This window comes from Peromyscus eremicus, chromosome 12 (assembly GCF_949786415.1).
Source record: "Peromyscus eremicus chromosome 12, PerEre_H2_v1, whole genome shotgun sequence".
NCBI lineage: Eukaryota > Metazoa > Chordata > Mammalia > Rodentia > Cricetidae > Peromyscus > Peromyscus eremicus.
In genome coordinates, this window is record NC_081428.1 from 70,773,141 (window position 1) to 70,797,532 (window position 24,392).

Genomic DNA, 24,392 nt, shown 5'->3' on the forward strand with positions numbered 1-24,392 from the left:
AGTGCATCCAAATGGCATATGTGCTAAAATACAACACTGCCCCCAGACATGTTCCACATCCCCAAGGGACAAATAAAATTGTTCCCGCACCGAGGCCATCCTCTATGGGCCAGCCATATTTCTTCCCCTGAAGGATGGCTTTTCACTTGTGAACAATACACCTATAATTATATTCCTATATACCTATAATTACATTCCTGTTAACTTGTCTCACAATGCCCATTGATACTTAAAGAGACCATCTATTGTTTTTCCTGCGGTCCAGGAAGAAAGAAGCACAATATGACACTGATGTCAGAGACACAGTGAGCCCCTAACTAGAGACTGCGTGTGGGAGGCCAGCTCTCACCTTTTAAAGGGTTCCTATGATGAGGAGAGAGGAATAAGGAACTTTTAGATAGATAGATAGATAGTGGAGAGGAGACAGACAGAAACACAGGATAGCTTCGGGAGGACCTGGATCAAAATCCACCAGCCCCTTCTGGCTCTTCAAAAGGGCTTTTTATAACAATGCCAAGGGCGGGCCAAAAGACCTCCCCCTTGCTAAATCAGAGCACAACGCACAGCCAAGTGCAGACCTTTCCAAACACCTGGTAACCACGTCTGTGGTCAAGCCAACCCATTATGCAGCCCTGCTGGGTAAAGCAAGCTCAGATTCTCTGACCCTGAGTAAGTTCTCACTAGGAAACCCCTGTGGGTCTCCACAACTGTGGTGACAAAATAGCCCTGTCGCAAAACCTGAGGCTGTGGCCATCATTCTCCTGCAATAGGTCTCCCCAGCCAGGTTGCATACACCAATAAGGAGCTTAGCCAGATGGCCTGTAAAATAGTTAAAGGTTTAAACGATACCTCCACAGCTACTGCCTTATTAAATAAAGAACAAAAGGAACATGGACAGGCTATACTAGATAATAGAACCACTATGGATTACCTACTGTTACTACTCAGAAGTTAGAGAAATGTGCTGTTTTAATCTGACAGGATTAAATTAAATTAAAGCAATTCAATTAAAGAAAAAAAATCAGAGAGCTATAAATAAAAGCTTGCAGAAGGGGTTACTCAAGACGAGCGCTGAGATCTGATTGGACAGCTCCCTTCAGGACAATCAAATTTTACCTGGGAAAAGCAGGTGTTTATTTTTCTCTGTCTTGTTTTATGCATCCTGATGCTCATTTGTGAGTGTCAATGTTTACCCCTTTGTAGCTTGTCCCCGCCCCCCAGCCAATCAGAAGCAAAAGACACTAGAGATACCAAGGGCCCTAAAATGAAATTCCCCAGACTGACTCAATCATTTGACTCATTCTATGAGAACCACAGAAGAATGTGGTGGGCTACTAAACTATAGTTATGCTATCTCGTGAGAGTATTCTTGGGAAAAACTTTAAGTGCTAAAATTATCTTGGGTAAACTGGTCACTGGTTACACAACCGTCTACACAGTGCGTCCCTGACCTCAAGGTTATGAGAAGGTCGAGTCTCTGCTATTTCTCCCCTGCTGCAAACAGCACTTGCCTGCTTCCCACCGACATCCACAACCACCTTCCTGTCATCACAGAACTGCAGTTTTGCCTTTAAAAGCTCAAGCAAATCTGAGGTTGCGGCTGCTTCCAGCTACTCTGTGTGGGACAGCCCTGCCGCTGGAGAATAGGATTTGACTTCTTCAGGCCTCCTGGGTGGTCTTTCTACAGGTAGCCCATACAACAGAAAAACACGGTCTGAGTTGCTGACATGGAACACGGATACACTGGCCCTGGACATCTCAACCCCCATCTCTCCCCGGTCATATAGAACTAGAATTCTCAAAACAAACAACAAACCCCAAAACTCTTGCTAAAGAGAGAAGATGCCACTCAGCCTTCACCTGAACTGGCTCCACAGCAGCAGCTAATGCAGCTCATTGTTCATCTTCTCTCTCCTTAGTTAGCCTAAGCTCCTGGTAGGACCTCCCTGTCTTTCTGTCTGTCTGTCTCTGTCCTTCTCTGCCTCTTGCTCTCTCTCTCTCTCTCTCTCTCTCTCTCTCTCTCTCTCTCTCTCTCTCTCTCTCTCTCTCATCAACCCCATTGTTTCCTTAACACATGCATGCAGACAGGTCCCAGCTCCTCCTCTCCCACCCAGAGCTGCCTCAACTCCATCCCTATCTGGGTAAATGTCTACCTGACCTCTCTCTATCTATATGATACCTAAAAGACATCTTAAATAAACCCCAGCTGGAAGTCTGGGATGGTATCCTTGCCCTTGCCACTGTTTGGATAGGAAGTAGCTACAAAAGGTGCTCACAGCTCACGTGCCGGCAGCTGGACTTCCAGATGGTGGTGCTATTTGGGGTGCTGTCTGGACAGCTTCTGGAAATTCTGGGAGGCGGGGTCTAGGTGAAGAAGTAGTAACTGGGGAAGTGTCCTTGAAGAACCATTTTGTCCCAGCTCTGCCCTTCCTGTCAACCATGGAGTGAAGAAGCTCTTACCTCACATGCTCCCACTGCAGTACTCTGGGCCAATAAGAAGAGGGACCAAATAACCATGGCTGACCCATCTGAAACTGTGAGCCCACAGTGTCCTTCCCCTTAAGTGGGTCTTGTGTGTTTAGGTCATAGTGATGGAGAAGAAACTCAGAGTAACAGAAGTGACGTTATAAAGGATTTACTCATAGATTTGCTTAGGAGACATTAAGTAACACTGTGGTGGTCTGAATAGGAACGGCCCCCATACACTCATGTGCTCGGATGCTTGGCCCATGGGAGTGAAACTATTAGGAGGTGTGGCCTTATTGGAGTAGATGAGGCCTTATTGGAGGAAGTGTGTCACTGTGGGGGGTGGGCATTGAGGTCTCAGAGGCTCAAGCCCAGGCTCAGTGGCTCACAGTTTTCTCAGTGGCTCACATTTTCCTGCTCCTGGAAGACCAGGATGTAGCAACTCTCAGCTACCTCTCCAGCACCGTGTCTGCCTGCATGCCGCCATACTTCCCACCATGACGATAATGGACTAAACCTCTGAACTGTAAGCCAGCCCCAATTAAATGTTTTCCTTTATAAGAGCTGCCATGGTCATGGTGTCTTTTGACTAATAGAAACCCTACTAAGACACACACAAAGTAGAATTCAGCTAAGGGAGCACTGCCTCCAAAGTACACCCTGTATAAGCAGTCTGCTCAAGGGGCCTGTCAGGACAAAATTTAGGACGCAAAGATGTAAATACTTGTTCACCAGGTTTGACCTGCCACTGGACCCCATTCCCATAACAAAGGAGACAACCCTGACTTAACAACCATCCATTAGGCCTATCCCCATCTCAAGGACCACGCCTTTAACAGGCAACTCAAGGGGGCAGCCCCCAGTTGTTCTCTTCTTGAGAAAACAAAATCCTGTGGGGGGTGAGCAAGATGACCCTGAGTAACAACTGTAACAAACCACACTGGCGTACTTAAAACAGTTCTTTAATCTACGGAACCACCTAGCTGCCCCCCACTAGCTCTCAAATGTAGTCTCTACTCTGGTCCAAGCGCACTTTTACAGGCAGCAGGACCCTCCTAACTGAGTCCCTCCGGGCACCACAATTCCTCTGCCCAGATGGACTACAGCGAGTTACAAACTACAAATGGGATGATGACTGTTTGGTCGTCTGACTACCTCTGTGTCTCACCACAACCTACCGCTACCTCCCTCTTCCTAAGTCCTCCCATGTCCTCAGCGGGCTTTCATACAGGCTCCCACCCAAGCTGCTGGCACGTGCCCATCTTGTCATCATTTACTCCCCACCCCCCATACATAGCTGAGTAGCACCTCCCCAAGGAAGCCATCCTGACTTCCTCGGAGTGCAGGGACGTCCTTGGCAGGGCTCCCCCCTAGCTCCACGTCCCCACCCTCTTCTGAAGTTCTCTGTTGTAATTTGAGGCTCCTTTGTGTGAGTACTTGCTTTTATCTAGGGGTGGTCAGAAAAGAGAGGCTGGGCCTGTTCCGCTCAGGACTGCGCTCTCCACTCCCAGCTCCCCGTCTGCAGATAAATAGTAAGAGCAGCCAACTTAGAGACCCTACGTGCCAAGGACTGTCCTAGGAGTTAGGAACCGCCCATATTCCAGAACCAGGTGATCGCTCCCCCACCCCGCACCCCGCCCACCTTCAGTGACCCAGCACCAGCAGCCACGTCATCATCAGCCACCAAATGTGATACATTTCCACTGTCGCTATCAGTCAGTATCCTTTATGAAGTCCACACCATCACGGCCCTCTGTGTCTCAGTCTCTCTCTCTTGTGCTCACTCAGAGGCACCCACCCCCTCTCTTGTGTGAGATCTGTTATGTAATCCTAAATACCTCCCACGTTTTCTTCATCTGTATTTCACAATGACTCTATGAGGAAAATACTGTTATTCTCCTCTTCAGAGAATAAACTTATGCGTGATGATTCTGCTAGTAAAAGATAGGGCTGTCCTGCCAAGCCCTCAGGCAAGCCATCTGCCGAGGCCAAGAACTGACTGCTACTAAGTACCTAATACTCTAAACACTCGCTGAATGAATGGGCACATGTGTGCACAGTCATCAGTCCATCTCACATGAAAGCAGAAGATAGCTATCAGTGCTCCCTAAGGTGCTCCCAGCTCGGGGTTCCTGTGTCTGGGGCATGAGAAGAAAACCAGGTAAAACATTAAAGGCAAAACATAAAGAGATTTTAGAGGGGGGAAAAGATCCTAGCGGCATATCAGATTTTCAGATGTGTTAATCTGAGCAACCGGGAAGCCCAGACTCACCCCCTTCTACCAGGCAACGTGAGTCCTGCTACCCTCTTCCTTCAGGCCAGCCCCAGCTAGGAAGAATCTCTCACTTCCTGAGTCTCTCTGTCCTGTCAGTCCCTCCTTCAGGCAGGCCTCCCTGTTGGCACTGTTCCGAATCCAGCCCCTTTTGGAATCAAGACCAGAGAATCTTGCTAGCCAACCCATTTCTCTAACATTTATCTCTCTTATTGCTGAACAAAGTGATATAAAAATCCAAACTGTGGGCCTAGGGAGATGGGAAAATGCTTGCTGCGGGTGCACAAGGACACATGCTCCATTCCTAGCACCCACAAGAAAAACTGGGCATAATGGCATGCTCCTGTAACCTCAGTGCCGGGGAGGCAGAGATCGATCCCTGGGGTTTGCAAGTCAGCCAGTGTAGTTGAATCTGCAGCCCCAAGTCCCTGGGAGAGATCCTGTCTCAAGAAAACAAAAGAAAAATCCCTAGTGGAATAACAGAGACACTGAAAATATCTGGATACTGGAGATACCGCCAGTATAGAAAGTGACGGCTGTCTTTAAATTAAAATGACAACAATACAAAGGTTTAAGACTGGGCATGGTGACTCAAGCGGGTGACTCTCTGCACTTGAGAGAGAACTGAAAGTTCAAGGCCAGCCTGAGCAGCATAGCAAGATATTCTCCGCCCAAAAAAAGATATGACAGGGGAAAAAAAGAAACAAGTTTGCATGCACAGCAGTTCTGTGCCTTGGCCCCCCTTCTTTCGACTGTGGGCCTCCCCCAGAAAGAACACTGTACAGGAAGCAGTACAGGGTCCAGCTTCTTTCTTTTTTTATGGACACATCACAAAGTTGGCCATAGGATCACTGTCCCTTCTTCAGTGACGTATCTGGGACTCAGGAGGTCAAGAAAGCTGGCAGCTTTGATGGGGACACACTCAGCACCAGGGCCCTGCTACAGGAAAAGCAGCAGGCTCTATACTAGCCAAGCGCTGGCAGGGCTTCTCTGGTCCTCTCCAGGCCCTGGAGTCCTCAGAGGCAGACAGATGAGACACTTACAGAGGAACAGCTAAGGCTCCTGCCTTTGCTCAGGGAAGAGCAAAGCTCACTGCCAACAGTGCTGGACTGGAGGCCCTGCCGAGAACTGGTTTATTTATTTAGAGATGGAGTCTTAATCCTGGCTCAGTCTCCTGAGTGGCTGGGACTGCATGTGTGCAGCGCTGTGCCTGGCTACAGGCTATGTATAATTCAGTGTTTGTCACTAAATTTAGTAACAGGAATTTTGGCAAGAACGTATCTAAAGTTCTTGTTGGCGTTGAGAACACAGCATGTCTACTACTCAGAAATACTTTAGGGAAGGACTTAGGAAACTCAGGAAGCAATGCGTGGATTCTAGGACATGGTCTACAGACTCTGGTGGCACTGGTGGTGTGTCCTACGTTGGTGCCGTGTTTTACAGCCCTCCTCGAGCTTTGCGTGGAGGCTTGCTCCCTTTTCACAACCTTCCTCCTTCTCTCTCCTTCTCTCCTGGATGCCCTGGACTCCGCTGTCTCTTGTTCAAAATTACAGGCAAAATTGCATGGTTACAAGGAAAACCAGAACCCCATATCCCTAGACCTCAGGCAGCCCCATCCATACACGCTATCAGCGTGGAGACGATTTTAAGGACACATCACAAGGTTGGCCACGGGATCTTTGTTCCTTCTTCAGTGACGTATCTGGGACCCGGGAGGTCCAGAAACTGAATCAAGCTGGCAGCTTTGATGTGGATACACTCGGCACTGGGGCCCACACTGTAGCCGCTTTCGTCTCATGCACTATCTGTAGGAAAGAACTCTTACCTGAGAATTCATCAGGCGAATGGTCGTTTTCGTGCCCACATCCTGTTGGAAGTTGGCGACAGGTGCCCCATTAAACCTCAGGACTGCATCGTGATTATCTGCAAACCACAGGAAACGGAAGTAGGTGGGTGAGTGCTAGCAATATGTAGGAAGAAAGAGAAGAGGAAGGAAGGGGAGATCAAAATACATGACATTTTTATCTCATGGTGCATAGAGGCTGCCTGGAGCTGTTTCTACCCCAAGGCATACCAGGGCAGGAGGAGCAGAGACTCTGATCAGAGGAAGGTCACTGTCCCCAGCTGTGCCCTGCAGGAGAGGAACACTGCTTCTCCTAACATCCAGCCAGCAAATAGACTGAGAGAGGGAATCAATCCCTCTCCCTCTCCCTCCCCCTCCCCCTCCCCCTCCGCTTCATCCCCCATCTCACAGAACTGAAGGGAAATGAGAGGTAAAACCAGAGTTGGAAAGTCCCACCTGATGGGATCCCAGAAAACCACAGCCAGAGGTCATCCGGGGGGCACTAAGTGAAACTGAGCCCTACCTTGCTCCTTCCCAGATGCAAGCCAGTGCTCCCCTGAGCCAGCTCCAGACAAGCCAGAAGGCAGGGCATACCCACTGACATAGTCCAAAATTTCAACTTCCAGAGGCAGGTGGGAAGGGGACGGGGGCGGGGAGTGGAGGGAAAAATGGAGGCTCCTCCCCGAAGAAAGTTTTGGATAGGTCCTTGACATTGAGCCTAAGAAAGGATGATCGTTTCTTCATGCAGAAGATACCGGTTGAAGACTACTATGCCAGGCACAGTTTTAGGCACTACAGACAATGATATGGGCAAAAAAAAAAAAAAAAAAAAAAAAAAAAAAAAAAAAAAAAAAAAAAAAAAAAAAAAAAAAAATCCTTGCCCACGAAGACCTTGCATTTTACTACATGGAGATAGAAGGTATACACAGCGATCTATGCCTGTCACAGACTATGATTCATGCCATGACACAGGCACTCAGGAACTCTCCTTCTAATAGTGAGTTGAGACCGGAAGGATAGGCAGGCATGGCCAGGAGTCCCTCCAACCAGAAAGCACAACAGAGGCAGAGAACTGGCCAGGGCGGTGGTTCTCAACCTTCCCACCGCTTCGACCCTTTAACACAGTTCCTTGTGTTGTGGTGACCCTCCCCGCAACCATGCAATTATTTTCATCGCTACTTCATAACTGTAATTTTGCTACAGCTATGAATTGTACTGTGAATATTTGTATGTTCTCATGGTCTTAGGCAACCCCTGTGAAGGGTCATTCACCCCCCAAAGGGGTCATGACCCACACAGGTTGAGAACCACTGGGCTAGGGAAAGGAAAATAAAGAGAAGAAAAAAGATGCACAGCTCAGCACGGATCAGCATGGATCAGCACAGGACTGGGGCATGAAGTCTGGATTGATTTTTTTTTTAAAAAAAAACTGAAGACCAAAATCCAAAGTCCTTGTGGAGCCTGTCATCTCTCACGCTAATTCCTGGAGAGCTTTCCGACCTAAGTCTTCACCCTTTCTCCGCCCACTGGGCCGCACACCCCAACACACTCGACCATTCTCCGTGGAGTTTTCATTTCCTGCTTTTGCCTCAGGATGCTGTTTTTCTTTCCACGGGAGAAGCAAGAAAGGATGAAGCCGGCCAAATTCACTTCGCTATCATTATGAGACATAAGAGAAGAAAACCTAACCATGGGTGTCTTTGGGTCATGTGGCCGCTTTCAACCCCTACTCTGCTCACGAGCAAGTGGTGCAAATCTCTTGGGCCTCCACAGTTAGCTCATGAGGAGGACTGTTGTGGGACTGAGACAGCTGGTGGGTGCTGCACAGGACAAAGCCAGTCCACACCCCAGCAGCTTGGGGCGGGGGCGGGGGAGGTGTGCCCCTAGCTGAAAAGTCACGAAGAGTTTATGGCTTCCAAAGGAGAATGAGTCAGTTTTCTTTAAGGGTGTAGCCCCTAGAGGGTAGACGAAGCTGCGTGAATGGCCCCACACCCTTGAGTGCGTGAGCAACACAAACTGAGCTCAGTGACTATTAAGACAAATCAAGAACTAGAAGTTAGGAGGAGCCAGAGGTGGATCTGAGAGGAGTGGGTGTGGGTGTGAACATGATCAAAATAAACTGTGTGTATGGATGAACTCCTCAGTGAACAAAAATGTTACGTGTTTGAAACTGGGGGGCTGGAGAGATGGCTCAGCAGTTAAGAACACTGGCTGCTCTTCCAGAGGACTCAGGTTCAGTTTCCAGCACCCACATGGCAGCTCACAACTATGTGTATAACTCCAGTTCCAGGGATCTGATGCCCTCTTCCAGCCTCCATGGGCACTAATCACACATACAGTACATAGACATACATGCGGACAAAACACCCATACACAAAAATAAAATGTAAAAACCAGACAAAAGCAGGCATGCCAAGCACACAGTGAGTACACAATATGTCATTCTTACTGGTGAGAGTATGTTAAAATATGCCATTATTTGAAATAAAATTCAACTTACCTACATAGCTTATATACGTAAATACACTATTAATAATAATATTTTTTAAAGGTCCCAATGATTATGGAGCCACGATAGTCTGATCTGTGGGACTACTGGAGGCAAAAGACAGTGAGGAGTATCTCTAGCAAACAATCTCGTCATGGATGGAAGAGAACCACCACAGCAGTGGTTCTCAACCTTCCTAAGGCTGAGACCCTTTAACACAGTTCCTCATGTTGTGGTGACCCTCAACCATAAAATTATTCCGTTGCTACTTCCCAACTGTAATTCTGCTACTATTATGAATTATAATGTAAATGTCTGCTATGCAGGATATCTAGTATGGGACCCTGCAGGGGTCACGACCCACAGGTTAAGAACCACTGCACCAAAGTTCTACACAAGTGGGCTTTCTAACCCAATTCCTGGGGCTATTTCTCCATTGGAGGAAAGTAGCAGCCTCTCAGATGATCTGAACTTCATTGTTAGAAGCAGCATGTATGAAGTCATCATCAGACTCCATAGTCATGACATGCCCAACAGCTTCAATGTTGCAACAAGTCTTGAGCCTTAGTATTTCAGGCTGCTATTCGTGGTGTTGATGAGTCTGTGAATGAACTCAAATGTTTTTTAAAAACTGCATTAAAATGAAGCTGTGGCTCCAGTTTACAAAGAGGTTTGGCTTCCTCTTTCACCCCAAACACAATGTTAGCCAGACAATAACGTGAGAGAAAGAACTTTGGTCGTCCAACATGAACCATCCTAAATGTCATTATTCTATAGCAAATGCAAAAGAAAAAAGAAAATTAATTCTATTACACACAACAGAAATCAATCACATTTAGTTTTCTAGAAAGAAATTCAAAGAAACCAAAAGGGTAAAAGCAAAAGTTGGGGTGAGGCTAGCCAGCTGGGGGGGCCTCATTAGGATCACTACGGACTTGGGGAGACAGAAAGTGTGTTTTCACCTCCTGCTCTAGAGAATCCAGTTTGGGTCTGCATTCCCCCTTTGAATGTTTCTGCCTGGTTCCAGGCCGTTCTCCCGGGCAGCCACCAGAAGGAAATTAAAAGGAGCATATGACCTCACCTTCTCCAGGACCCCAGCCTGACGGCAAAGCTTTCCCTATAGCCAGAGTTCTCTCAAAATAACAGAAATAAATGGCTTTGCACAAATTAGTTAGCTCTCAGCTGCAGGGTTGCCGATATGAAAACAGACTTCGGCTCTTTATTAGCTGCTAGGGGTGACATGAATAGCAAACCAGTGTATTTTGACCTGGGGTCTCATTCAATTACAGAGCGCTCTGAGAATCAGGTGCATGATTAGAAATAGGCAGACAGGCTTGCAAACACCTAACCCCCAGGTAGCTTTGCAGGCAGCTTCAAGGATTCATTTAACACCTGGTGTTAGCCTATGTTTCCCCCACTCCCCTCCCCCCAAAATTTAAGAGTTCCAGCTGGAAGGCCTGCAAAGGCTCATCAGCTAAAGGCACGTACTGCCCATGTCTGGTAACTGAGTTTGATTGGCAGAATACACATAAAGGTGTCAGGAGAGAACTAACTCCACAAAGTTGTCTTCTGACCTCATATCCAGTACATGTACACGTGTGTACACACACACACACACACACACACACACACACACACAAATTACTGCTGATATATATATATATTATATATATATATATATATATATATATATATATATATATATATAAATAATGATTTTTCTTTTTAAGAGAAATCTGAACATTAGCCAGGTGAGACTTAAAAGACTTTGCCATGTATCAGAATTGCAACTAAGGAGACAGCTCGGGGTAAAATGCAAGCCTGAGGACGTGAGGCCCAGCTTTCAGTACCCACCTGAAGGCAGACACAGAGACAGGAGAATCCCTGGTAGCTCGTAGGCCGGCTAGCCTGGGGTACCCAGCAACGGCAAAGCACAGAGAGACCCTGTCTGAAACAGGGTGGAAGGTGATGGCCAAACCCTGAGGCTGACCTCTGTGGCGTGTGGCTGCCCACTCTGCACAGGATTTTAAACCAACAAACATAAGCTTAGATACCCGAAAACAAAGTCCGGTTCTCTGCTTCAAGTATTTTGAAGGTCACTGTAGGGTTTTTGCTTTGGGGCAGCACTATAATTCTGTTTGTTTGTTTAATGGAATACTCCATAGAACACCAGTATTCGAAAGAGATAAAAAAAATATCCTAATGGAGAAAGACACAGTAGACCTTCAAGTGATGTCATGGAAGAGAGGATAGAAAGATTGTAAGAGCCAGAGGCCAGGGAGGCCTGGGGCAAACAGTGTCTTCCAGAAATGACAGAATCATGGCACTCATGGCACTGACAGCAGCTGTGGTTGCCTACCCAAGACCTACATCACCTCAACAACCTCAAATCAGCATGGGGGTGGGGGGGTGCTGGAGATCCCACCCCTAAGTGGAGGAGTAGTAGCAGCTGATGGCTTCGGGGTGAAGGACTGTTTTCTTTAGGGGTGTGAGACCTGGTCGGTGATCACACTACAGTGGAAGACCACATCCGTGTGTATGTGGGCAGCATTCATTGACTAAGTCGGTCATTAAAAGGAGAGGGGGAAGGGACATGGAGATGGGAAGGGGATGTGGTAGGGAATCTGGGAGGAGTGAGAAGGAGAAAGTGGATCGAATACAGTTAAAATAAATATACTCAAAGAATCAATTCTTAAAATTAAATTAAAAGAAAAAAATGCTTAACCCTTGGTCCCTGTCTTTTTAGACATCTCTGGGGGTATTTTTCACTCCAAGCTGAAAACACTGCCTTGGGACAATTCTCCTGGTCCTCTAAGCTATGTATGCATGAGTTCTTGTTCTAGGGCCTTGAAATCCCCCCAACCAGTCCCTGCCCAGAGAGCGCTCTTGACATACCAATCTCTCTGCCCAGCTGGGAGGATTTCAGAGCTCCTGCCGAGGACACCACAGCACACCTGTGCCAGGGCCCAGCCTTGGTCCTAAAGTTCTCCTTGGGCAGGTAACCCTTCCATTCAGTAGTGTTGAAGGGAAAATCTGTGGCCTCTATCATGGATACGTTCACATGGTCTCGAAGGTGGCAGCGCAGGGCCTCGGCACTGAACTTGACTCCTGGCCCTGGCCCCTTGTAGGACACTTTATACTTGTTCATGTTCATATAATTCTTCAGGATCTTTTGCAGCCTGGGGTTGAGGTTTTTGGATGAGGAGTCCTTGTCCCACACCTGGTAGGAGGGCTGTGGTTTGACCTTGGCTGTGACCCTGAGATGACTGAGGATTTCACTGTCCTGCTTGGGGTCTTGTTGGCTGCTTGCAGACCTAGACTGTAAACCAGACCCCATGGCCAGCTTCTCCAGGCTCTTCGGCACCTGAAAATCCTTGGCTTGCAATTTAAGAGCCTCATAGCTCCCTTTCTTCCACACACAGATGACTGCTAACAGGAGAAAGGCCAGGATGAAGTAGCTGAATTTTTTCTTCAAGTTGGTGTGAATCATAATGACAGGTATGGGCAGGAAGCCACTGTTGTGAGCAGGAACCAAGCCTGGGAAAAGTAGAACAGGGAAAGAATGATGATGGAGAGGATATCCAAAGCGGCATGCAGTGGGGTGGTGGGCCAAGGCCAAGAGTCTAGCGTAAACGGACTGGAAGTCCAGCCCCGACTGCCTCCCACCAACGATGCAGCCTTGAGCAAGCCGGGGGTGGGGGGGTGGGGGGAGTGGTGTCAGGGGGAGCCGTTTGGACTCTGAATGTAGACAACATTCCTCTGAACTCCTCACTGAGCCCTGAACATTTATGCATCTTCCTCCGACTTAGTCTGCACACCGTGACTCTTGACCTTTACTGTTATACCCTAGCTCACTCAAAAAGCTTAGACCGGAGCCTCTCATATCGATCCACTCCTACAGCCCATGCTCTCTGTGAAACCAAGACATGTCTGCTTGAAAGTAACAAACAAAAAGAGAGCAGACTAACTCGTCCATACACAAGACCCAGATTCTCTGAAGTCCGACATCAGTCAAAAGAGCCAGAGAAATCCCGCATACACTTGGGATACAGTTCTGGAAGGCCTATGATCTGGGACTTCTAGACAGGAGTTAGTTAGCCTCACAGTCCAATATTCCGTGTACCTGAGTAGCTACATCATTTTGTGACTGAGAATAGGAATCTTGTAAGTCAGCAAAGAGAGTCCCTTCCCATCTGGGTAAAGGGCTGCTTCATTTTCTCGAAATCCTCTGTGTAACTAAATGGAAGATGGGAGCCCTTTGAACTCAAACAAGGTCTGTGTCCTTTGGAAAACACTAAATTCTTTCTTCAGAGTTTACTCACTGTGATGAGTCAAAGCGATTGCACCTGGGGCTTTGTCTACACTGGGAGTCTGAAGTCCTTTCCCACCAAGCTTGTTTTTAAGGCCGTTTGAGACAAAGCAGTAGAACTACTAGACGGGAAATTCAGGAAGCCTGGGTTCTTGATTCCACTCTTAGTGACCTTGACCAAGTCAATACGTCTGCCCCTGAGTAGTCATCCCTGCTCACTTCAGCTGTGGTGTGTTAAATAAAAGGATGTGTTGACCAGCTGGAACTACATACAAGCAAAGGCTGGAGAGGTACTCTGAGAAGGGAGAGCAGCCTTTTGACAAGAGAGTCGTGTAGGGAACGATACCAGTGAGTGAAAGGTGGAACGGAGGGTATTTTAGAAACAATAATGTACTCAGAGGGATAAGAATTCAGATACGCTGGGCAGTGGTGGTGCACACATTTAATCCCAGCACTCGGCAGGCAGAGGCAAGCAGATCTCTGTGAGTTCAAGGCCAGTCTGGTCTACAGAGCGAGTTCTAGGGCATCCAGGGCTACCTAGAGAAACCTTGTCTTGGAAATCCAAAGAAAAAGGAAAAGAAACCCTACCACTTGAGCACTTTACCCCAATGTCCCACCAGACAGACACTACAAAGTAAATGTTTACAACTCTGTGTGAGAATGAAGACGTTAAGGCTTTAGCAGTCTTCTCCAGTGTCACCAGCTCACCGCACTTCGAGAACCAGGGTTCCAGTTCAGATTAGTCTGTAGCCACCGGTTACAGCAGCGGTTCTCAGCCTGGGGGACAGAACCCCTTCGGGAGTCACATATCAGCTGTCCTGAGTATCAGATATTTACATTACGATTCACAATAGCAGCAAATTCGCAGTTATGAAGCACCAACAAGATAATTGTATGGTTTGAGGTCACAACAACAGTTTGAGGAACTGTATTAAAGGGTCGCAGCATTAGGAAGGTTGAGAACTACTGGTCAGAACTCAGAAACTAGAGCGCCCAGAAATGAAACTCTCAGTCAGAGCAAAGCAGCCTCCATCGGGCATCGTTGATGGGCTCCCCTTACTAGGGCTCTTTCACATGAACTAAGTGTTATAATATCCAGTATGGTCCTCCCATGAGATCTCTGTGTAGGTTTGGGAAATACATGCAATCCTGACTCCTGTGAGCGACGTGGAAATGGTGAGTTGGAATGTGACTTACGGTTCTAAGGGAAAGGCCATGGCAACGAGGGTCCCACTTCACTGTTACCAGAGCAGAGGCTCAGGGGAGCCTGCCACTGCCTTTCCCGGGATGCTTAGGAAAAAGGAATTTCTACCGATGACAGTCTGAGAGCCCTCAGCTGGCCTGGGCCTTCAGGGCCTTATCACACTTATCTGGAACCTTCCATCAGTGCTTGTGTTCCCTTCATTTTATCTTTACCTGAGACAAGGCAAGCAAGGGTTTCTATTCATGGTCACTCAGAGCTGAAGGGCCCATTCTCACTTGCCTAGCTCTGTTGTTGTTTGGTTTCACCTTTTTCTTGGGGGACCCGCCACTCAGCTCCCAAATAAATCACACACAGAGGCTTATTCTTTTTTTTTTTTTTTTTTTTTTTTTTTTTTTTGGTTTTTCGAGACAGGGTTTCTCTGTGTAGCTCTGCGCCTTTTCCTGGAACTCACTTGGTAGCCCAGGCTGGCCTCGAACTCACAGAGATCCTCCTGGCTCTGCCTCTCGAGTGCTGGGATTAAAGGCATGTGCCACCACCGCCCGGCCCTAGAGGCTTATTCTTAATTATCAATGCCCGGCATTAGCTTAGCTTAGTTTCTTGCTAGCTTTCCTTAACTTATTCCGACTACCTTTTGCCTCTGGGCTTTTCCCATTCTCTAACTTCTGTAACTCTTATTCTTACTCTGTGACTCACTGTGTAGCTGGGTGGCTGGCCCCTGGAGTCCTTCTCCTTCTCTGGCTCCTAGCTCTCTTCTCCCAGATTTCTCCCTGTATATATTCTCTCTGCCTGCCAGCCCTGCCTATCCTTTCTCCTGCCTTGCTATTGGTCTTTCAGCTCTTTATTAGACCATCAGGTGTTTTACATAGGCACAGTAGCACAGCTTCACAGAGTTAAACAAATGTAACATAAACAAAAGTAACACAGCTTAAAATAATATTCTACTACAAAGCTCTTTGAGCAAGACAGACACAGAGAAAGACCCCACCTAACACCTACCTCAGGGAGAGGAGAGGTGAGCTTTTCGCCATAAATTTTTGGAGAACAATATATGCTTTAATTGTTTTCTATCAGCAGACTTAGTGTGTAAACTTCTAGGCTTTGCAGCTGATGAGTTCTCTGCCCTTGACTTTCACCACAAGCCCTACTTGTGTTTACAAAGCTTGGATTTTGAGCCTAGCCCTTATCAGAGGAGAATGCTTCCTGATATCATGTCTAAACAACTGGCCCCAGAATCGAACCTGGAACAGTGAATCTCAGTAAGGGATTAGTGAGCAGACAAAGCTGAAGCAAATGAATCCTTACACCTGGAGAAGACGTCTTGAAAAAGAATACTGCAGTCATTACCACCCACAAAGACCAGACCAACACTAGATAATACAGAAAACCTCTGTAAGTAAGGAGTCTGCCCTAGCTACTCCTTGAAGCATGTTTAATGTCAAATGGAATCCTTGGCATATAAACTGAAAAAGGATACTGCAGTCATGTACATTACCACCCACGGAGACCAAACTAACACAAGATAATACAGAAAACCTCTGTAAGTAAAAAGTCTGCTCTATCTATTCCTTGAAGCACATTCAATGTCAAATGGAATCCTTGGCATATAAACGCTCTCATAAAAGGCTGGCAGTTATAGAACAGTTCAGACCTTTTGTCTGTAGTTTACAGAGTTGGACAAAGCTGCTGTCCCCACCTCCTTGGCCCTCACTGAACAAGTGCTTAGAAGACTAAGAAAGGAAGAAACTGAGGAAAGCTGCAAAGTTGTGGTGAGACAAGAAAGACCCGCCCCGCTGCCAGCTCAGTCAGGCTCACGCTCTTCTACTCAGGAACGGCCCCCTCCACCTTCTCAAACTTTTAGGCATTTCTTACCTGCTTCTGGCGAATCCCTCTGGGGCTGCAGGCCTCCAGGTCCTCAGGAACCAGCACTATTCTCCATGGGAAGGAGGTTTACTTGATTAGGTCTGGCGGCCAGGGCTCATTTTTCTCAGGATGATCAAAAACCATCTTAAATACAAATAAAAGGGGGGGGGGGGAGTTAGAGTGATGTTTCTGGCAGAGTGGTGTTAAACATTAACAGGACGGTTGGGCGCTTTTGTAGCTGTGCGCTATGGCATATCCCAGGAAGCCCAGAGCATGCCGGAAAACGTAAAGACGAATTACAGACGTAAAGACGAATTACAGACGCAACACTCAAGATGCGTGGACGGGGTAGAGAGTAGGAATGTTTTAGAAAGGTTAAAGTGGGCACTACAAAACCATCTGGGGAGAAGCGTGTGACCAGTCTCTCCTTAGAAATAAACAGCAAAAAGGTTCACCACCCCCAAAACACTCCAGATAGATTTTTAAAAATTATTTATTTGTACAGAATATTTAATGATATGGGGAAGTTCAACTCATCATGTATTTTTAACATGGCTACCGAACTATAAATACTATTCAAATTCAGAAATAATACTTTAAAAAGAAAAAGCACTAGGAAAAAATGGTGCCTGGGGTTGTGGAATAAGGGACATTTCCATCTTTGAAGTTTTATGTACATTCAACAATATCTAAAATAGATATGAATTACTCTTTAAGATAAAAAAAAAACCAAGAAATATAGCTCAAGCGGGGGTGGGGGGTGGGGTGGATAAAAAGGTATTTAGCTCAGTGGTAGAGTATCTGTATGGTAAACATATAGCCCTGGGCTTGATCCCTAGTGTATCAAAAGAAAAGCCAAGCTTTATATGTTTAGCATAACATATAACATCTTTAAAGCTAAAAACAGAACTCACTCTATATTTATTGAGTCTTTCCAGTTTTGATGCTATATTCAAAAAATAGCAATGGGAAAGCTAAGTTAATTTAATTGCAAGAAATTTTAAAAATAAAAATAAAGGGCTAGTAGGGTAAAAAGCCTCCCAAAAGAAAGAGGCAACTAACTTGAATAGATAAATCATAGATTAAAAACAACAGTTGAGAAGCACATGATATTTAAGGTTGATCTTAAGAGAGACCTGGGAGGAGGGGTAAAGCCCCAGGTTACAGACTGGACAGCACGTGGTGGTACTGGAAACAGTCTGAGGCATTGCTGGGCAGATCACAATAGCTGTCAGAGAACTGAAGGAGAAGCACATAGCTTAACCCTTCTAGAAAGTACGCGAGCACTAAGACCCTGTGACTATTGATCAAACTGCCATAAATCTAGGGCTGAGTAAACAAAAAGGATGAAATATGCATTTCAGTCTCCTGAAGTGTAAAATGAGTTCCTACCTCCTACAGCTGAGGGGATTAAAAGGATTAATGAGGAAAGAATGTGAACTCTATAAAGCAATATGTGTATAAAAAGAAAAGGGTTTTAATCTCAAACCTATTTATAACGGTTTTTAAACCTATTTATATCTAAACACCCCTTAAAGTTACATCCCCATGAATATAAATACATGTGAACTTTTGTAGCTGTAGAGAGGAAAACACTTAAACTATTTTAGTGGAAACATGTTATCCTTACACCCATGATTTCAGTTACATTTCTTTCTTTCTTTCTTTCTTTCTTTCTTTCTTTTTTTTTTTTTTTTGGTTTTTTCGAGACAGGGTTTCTCTGTGTAGCTTTGCGCCTTTCGTGGAACTCACTTGGTAGCCCAGGCTGGCCTCGAACTCACAGAGATCCGCCTGGCTCTGCCTCCCGAGTGCTGGGATTAAAGGCGTGCGCCGCCACCGCCCGGCATGATTTCAGTTACAAATCAAGCATGTTCAAGGGTCAGGCCTGGAAAGCTGCTGAGGAGCTGGCATTCTTTCTGATTCTGATCTGTCTGTTAGGTAACTAAGGCGAACTCTTGGGGACACTATTGAGAGTACACTCCATCTGTATTCATCTTCAACTGGCTGCACAATACTAAGCTGGCCTTGAAGCCCATTTCTGAAGATCCAGCACCGTAAAGCAGAAAGCAAGCATGTGAGCATAACCTTTGACTACTGAGTCTCCTAACACTGCGTTAGCGTTCCTGTAAAATGGAAACCGGAAGAGATCCTGTCAGAGAGGACTGGCCGCACCCACAGGGTTCACCTCGGTACCCCGACTGCCAGCCTTGTCAGCAAAATGGAGAAGCTGCTCCATTGAAGACCACAGGCTCTGGCTGAAAGAAGAGGTTGCTATCATGAGCAGGAGCAAGACAGAAGGCAGGCTCTGGGCATGACAGAAGCGCACGTGGAAGATGTCATTTTATCCTTTACCAAAGAGTTCAGGGCTGGGCTTGGGGATTTAGCTCAGGGGTAGAGTGCTAGCTTAGTTAAGTCCCAGGCCCTGGGTTCAGTCCTCAGCTCAGAGGGAGGGAAAAAAAAGTTCAAGGTTTTCTTTATCCAATTCCAAGAATAACTGGATTCGGAGCAGTCTCCTGGGAGAATCAGAAAATGGCTTTGACAGCCCCCCTCTGTTTATGAGTTCCCTTTGTGGTGTCAGTATTTACCACTGTGTATGCGCATTCATATTAAGGGATTGCTGCCTCTTTTCACTACGGATATAATAGATCTTGTCGGCCTTCAATGCTATTGTCAGTAACTGCAGACACTTGGTGAGTGTCAAGCTCATAGTAGGAGCTCAGGAAGCATTTGCTGGATGAAGCAGTTCTTTAAACAGTTTTGCTTGTTTCAGGCATTGTTGATGGGACAGAGAGCACTGACCCTTGGATGAACCTCTCGCCTGCAGATGGTTTCCTGTCAATCTTAACACACAAGCTTTTGGGTCATGAGATTTTTGATTGGTAGCACCCTCAAACAGAAGAAGCAGCAGCAGCCATCTACCCAAACTCTTCCTTTGTCATGTCAACTGCATTTCCTCAGAAAGTCTTGCCTCCTAAGAGGATTAAAAGCCATGCCTGACTGGATCCCAAAAGTAAACCAGTTGAGATGGTCTATCTAGATCTAGCATGGGTTAGAAGGGTCTTCCAAAGGTAGTCACTGTCACTGATGAGATGGCTAGTCTGGTGATCTTCAACCAGCTGTCAACGTGAGACCAGGGCCCTTGGCCCCAGAGGACAAACAAATGACTCTGGTACCAACATCGATGATTCATTTAGCACTGGATACAAGCTAAGCACTGAGCATACAATTCAGAGCATGTGACCTGTTGTCTGCCTGATCTGGGGGAAGAGTCCACGCTCAGTTTCTCACCAGTCACGTGATCTTGGTTGACTCAGGCCCCAAGCCTCAGGTAACTCACCGTAAAGTGAGGATGGTCACTGATCCTATATCCCAGACCTATTTTAAACACCGACTGAGGTGAGAGCCCCACCACGCCCCTGCCGAGGACCACAACCATCCCTGGGATAAGTGTTAATGCACAGCGCTTCACTGACTCGTCACTAGCCCCTACTCATAGAGGCCAATACTATCCCAGTGTTACAAACAGAGAAACAGACAAAAAAAGAAATGATTTATCTGGGGAACGCAGGGAGAGCTCTCAATGTTCCAGACACTTTCGTCCCTTAACTTTCCTTCTGAGGGGACTGTCTTCCATGTGGGCCACGCCTACTTTACCTTCCAACACCAACTTCTCTCTTTCAAGCTTTCTGAATTCTCAGTTTTTGTTTGTTTTTGAGACAGGGTTTTTCTGGGTAGCCTCAGCTGTCCTGAAACTCACTCTATAGACCAGGCTGGCCTTGAACTCACAGAGATCCACCTGCCTCCCAAGTGCTGGGATTAAAGGCGTGTGTCATCATCACCCAGCTCCTTATTCTCATATAGATCAATATGACTCTAATGTGCCTATTCTAGCCCTCTTCCAACTATGGGACATTCCCCTGATGGCAGATCTGTTCCAAGCACATAGAGAACTTCTTCCTTTCAGACATCTCTGGTTCCCTTCGTCTAGCCCATAACTAATGCTCAGCCATTTTTAATGAAAAAATAAGTTGCTTCTGACACAGCACCATCCCCCTTCATCAGTTCCAACTGCTAGAATCTCCTTTCAAGCATTTTGCAGATGTTCCTTTAGTCTATTGGTTACTCAAGACGACGTGACAATTTCCACCTCTAGGGACATGTGGCTGTGCAAGCAGCTGTTTCTCTTGTTCAGAAAGACTTTAACATGAAAGAAAAATCACCCTCCTTGTAAAAATACACCTAGTGGCTTAAGCGCTGCTCTCTGAGCCATGTGGACTCAGAATGACAGCCACGGATACCAGCTCAGCACATGTACCTGAAGGCTCAGAACCTTCTCGTCACATTCTTGCAGCAAACACTCTGTACAGTCTATGCCATTGACTTCTGTTTCCCACTTGGTGTTGACATCTCCTCTCTAATCCAGAAAGAGATGCTCCTTTTCAGTCCGGAAAGATTTTCCTACTGGCTTACTGTCATTTTCTCCACCACTTCATCTGTCTCACAACACTGAGTGATAGTCTTCACTCCCTGAACATACTCTAGTCCCCAGGCCCCACAGTTCTTCAATCTTCTCTACTGGAGTTGATTGTGATCTTAGCCACTCACTCTCAAGGGCTTAACTCTGGTTTCATTATTTCCAAAGAAATTTGCGAAATGAATAGCCTTGGTTTCAGACATTGTCTTTCTAATCATCACTCCAGTCTTTGGAACTTATTCTAATGATTACCTCAACCCCAACAATCTTCTCTGGATGTCCCCCTCTCCCCTCGCGTCCTCACTTCCTCCTGGCCACCTTAAAGTCTATGGTCAATCCTAGATGTTTCCCTCCTGACTTTCATTACACATGGTTTGTCAAATTGCAATTCTGGCTAAATCAAACTCTATCCTATTCGACCCCCAAAATCATGCAGTTGAACTGACTAGAAACACACACAGACACATACACGAACAGACACACACAGACACAGACACAGACACACACACATACACACACACACACTGATTTCATTTCACATTATTGATCACTGATGGCCAGTCTATGCTTAATGCTGTCCCTCAGTTATAGTCTCTTCCAAATGTACTCACCTGTCACCCTTCTAGAGTTCTGCTTGATCCCCTCCCCTCCTAGTCTCACTCCACTCTGATGAACTTGCTCCTTGTTTGCTAGAAAGGCAGAATGTCCCAATGTCCCCGCACAGAACTTTCTCCGCTGCAGTAATAGCCCACTTTACCTGAGTTCACCTATATTCCTCTTGTTTCAAATGAACTGGCTGGAGCCAACACCTACGATGACTACTACTCATCCACTAGATCCCATATTTAAGGCCGTGCCCTGAGGACCTCTACCTACCAGTTCCAGGTGTAAGCGATGCAGCTCAGATTACCATATGCATAACAGTTCTGCTCTGCTCTGCTCCTGTTCCTGAGAAAGTTGTTACTTTTCTGTTCTGGCTCTAAATTTGGCGAAAGAAGGTCATCATCCACACCTCATTCAAGAGATTTATTGGGAGGGAAGAATCCAGGAGAGTGACTGTCTCTGCCAGAGTGGGAAAGGGCAGCAGCAAACTAAACAGGTACTGGGCTTATATAGGGCTTCGTAGGGGCGGAGTTTTTCCAGGGTGAAGATTTTCAGGGTGGGACTTGGTCGGATTTCAATCCCTGAGTTTGGACACGCTTGGAGATTGGCTGGATTTTGTGCTCAGGAATTAGTTGGTTTTCCTGCTCAGGGATTAGTTGGTTTTCCTGCTCAGGGATTGGCTGGTTTTTGTGCTGATTTGGTCAGGGCCAAAGTGTGTTTCTTTCACTGGCCCTTTTTAACCTTTGTCTCTGGTGTTAGCGCCAGTGAATTGGCACTGGTCTCAGGGTCAGGTTATGTTTCTTTGGCTGGCCCATTTACCCTAACCACCCCACAAATCACTCTAACTGCCCTTACTTCTGGACTCTGCCCTCACCCTACAGAGTAAAGAGCCCAATCTCTGGACATGAAATCCCACTAATCTCCACCCTGGAAAGCTCTACTCTGAAAAGTTCCACCTCGTTCCCAAGAAACTCTATATAAGCCCTGACTCCTGTTCAGTTTGCTTCTGTTTCTCACCCAAGAAAAGGCAGCCACCTTTCTGGGTTGTTTTTTTCCCCCCTCCCAATAAATCTCTTGTGTGAGGTTTATTGTGCGGTGTGACTTTGTGGTTTTCCTTGCCTCCAGGCCGACACGCTATCTTCCCATCTGAGCTGAACCACTTACACTGAATACTCCTGCCTACATAAGGAAATGGTTTCATGAAGCCCTCCCCTTTTCCTCTACACTAATAAGTGTCCCTTTCTCAAAGGTGACCTGATCTTCAGATAAACACACTATTATTCTCCTATCAAAAAAAAAAAAAAAAAGAAACTAAATACAAGTCATCTCTCATAATTCAGGAAGCCCCATGAACAGTGAGTCTTGGCATCAATAAGCAGGACACCTGGACAGAATCTGCCTCCAGTACAAGATAACACAGAGCACAAAGCACCACCTATGAACACCCTTACCACAGATGTTCATCTATATATTGCCTGGGCTTCAAATGTAATTCCAGTTATTAGGAAATGGGGGTGGGGGTGGAGGGGCGGTAACTTAAAATAGTAAATAGGGGTAACTTAAAATAGTAAATAGGAAAGTTTACAGACATTTCTATTTACTAATTCAGAAAAGAAGATTTCTATAAGACAACTGAACTGATTTTTATCAGCGAATCAATAGACATATGAAAACCAGGTATTTTAAAAGCTATAATAATAATAATAATAATAATAATAATAATAATAATAATAATATGTAATTAGACCTTATTTGAACTTTAATTTGAACAAAAAAAATCTTGGAGGAGAAATGGGATTACTTGCATATATAGTAGGTGTTTTTACTTTAAAATGCTTCAGGCAAAACCAAACCACAGGTAAAGCACACATGGGAAAAATTCTTTTCAAAGGTGTTTGCATTAAGCTATGTAGGGAAGAGGACTGATCCGTAAACTCCGCCCCTCTTGACCAATGGATATGATTTGGGAGTGGGAAGAGTTTAAAACCTGAAGAAAAAGGTTGCAACAGGCAACGCTCTCTCTTTTGCTGAAGGAACTAACTGTAAAGTCAGACGCAACTTTACAAAAGGTAACCTACTGTGTGGTTCTAAATAAATTCAGTGTCTGCCCCCCCCCCTCTCCATTTCTCAGCCCCATTTCACCTCCTAGCCCTGGCCCTAGTATCCTCCATAGTAAAACTCTCTGAGAGATAGTCCACATGCACTGTTCCTCAATTCCCATCTTCCCATTCTCACTTGAAAATCCCCCAACTTCATGAACCTGCTCTTGTTAGAGGCACTGGGACCTCCATGTTGCCAGCCACGCAGTCCACACTCAGCCTCCCTTTCACTCAGCCATCAACAAGACTCTGCGCACCTGTATGTATAGCCTCCTTCTTGACGCACATCCTTTACGTGCCTGGGCTTTCTCCATCTTTTTGGTCGCACCCCCTCTACCAGCAGTCTGTAGCTGGCTCCTCCTCATCTCCCCCATCTCTATGCACTGAAATGCCTTTGTTTGTGTACTCACTCTCCACTAGCTGTTTGCATCTCACGGTCTGATCTCCCTCTACCCGGAAGGCATTTGCACTCAAAACCTGTTCACTACAATTCATCAGGTGAGTTCTGATGGAGAGAGGTGGAGGTGACGTGAGAATAAAGAGTGCAGGGTGGCGATAGGAGAGCCAGGAGCAACTTCAGCAGCTTCACTATCTACCCTCTCAGCCATTACCTACGGAGGCAGGATTGCAGAGAACCATGATTCTCCAGGGAGTGAGCAAAACCTCCCGTCAAAATGTAGCTTCCTAACTTCTATCATAATCGTTCTGATCTCAATGGTCTGTGCTGGGGATGAGCAATGTGCATTTAAGAAGCACCACGAATGCTTTTTTGTT

General features: G+C 46.2%; 1 protein-coding gene across 2 annotated transcripts in view; it reads right to left on the reverse strand.

The window, feature by feature from the left end:
* The window catches only part of St6gal1 (ST6 beta-galactoside alpha-2,6-sialyltransferase 1), a 133,205-nt gene that overhangs the window by 31,667 nt on the left and 77,146 nt on the right, over window positions 1–24,392 (reverse strand). For both annotated transcript variants that reach the window (XM_059277211.1, XM_059277213.1), the window contains exons 3-5: window positions 16,452–16,586; window positions 11,965–12,606; window positions 6,564–6,661 (exon numbers count right to left, since the gene is read on the reverse strand). In XM_059277211.1, the coding sequence (XP_059133194.1) occupies window positions 6,564–6,661; window positions 11,965–12,559 (693 nt within the window). In that variant the 5' untranslated portion in view covers window positions 12,560–12,606; window positions 16,452–16,586. The remainder of the gene's footprint in view (window positions 1–6,563; window positions 6,662–11,964; window positions 12,607–16,451; window positions 16,587–24,392) is intronic.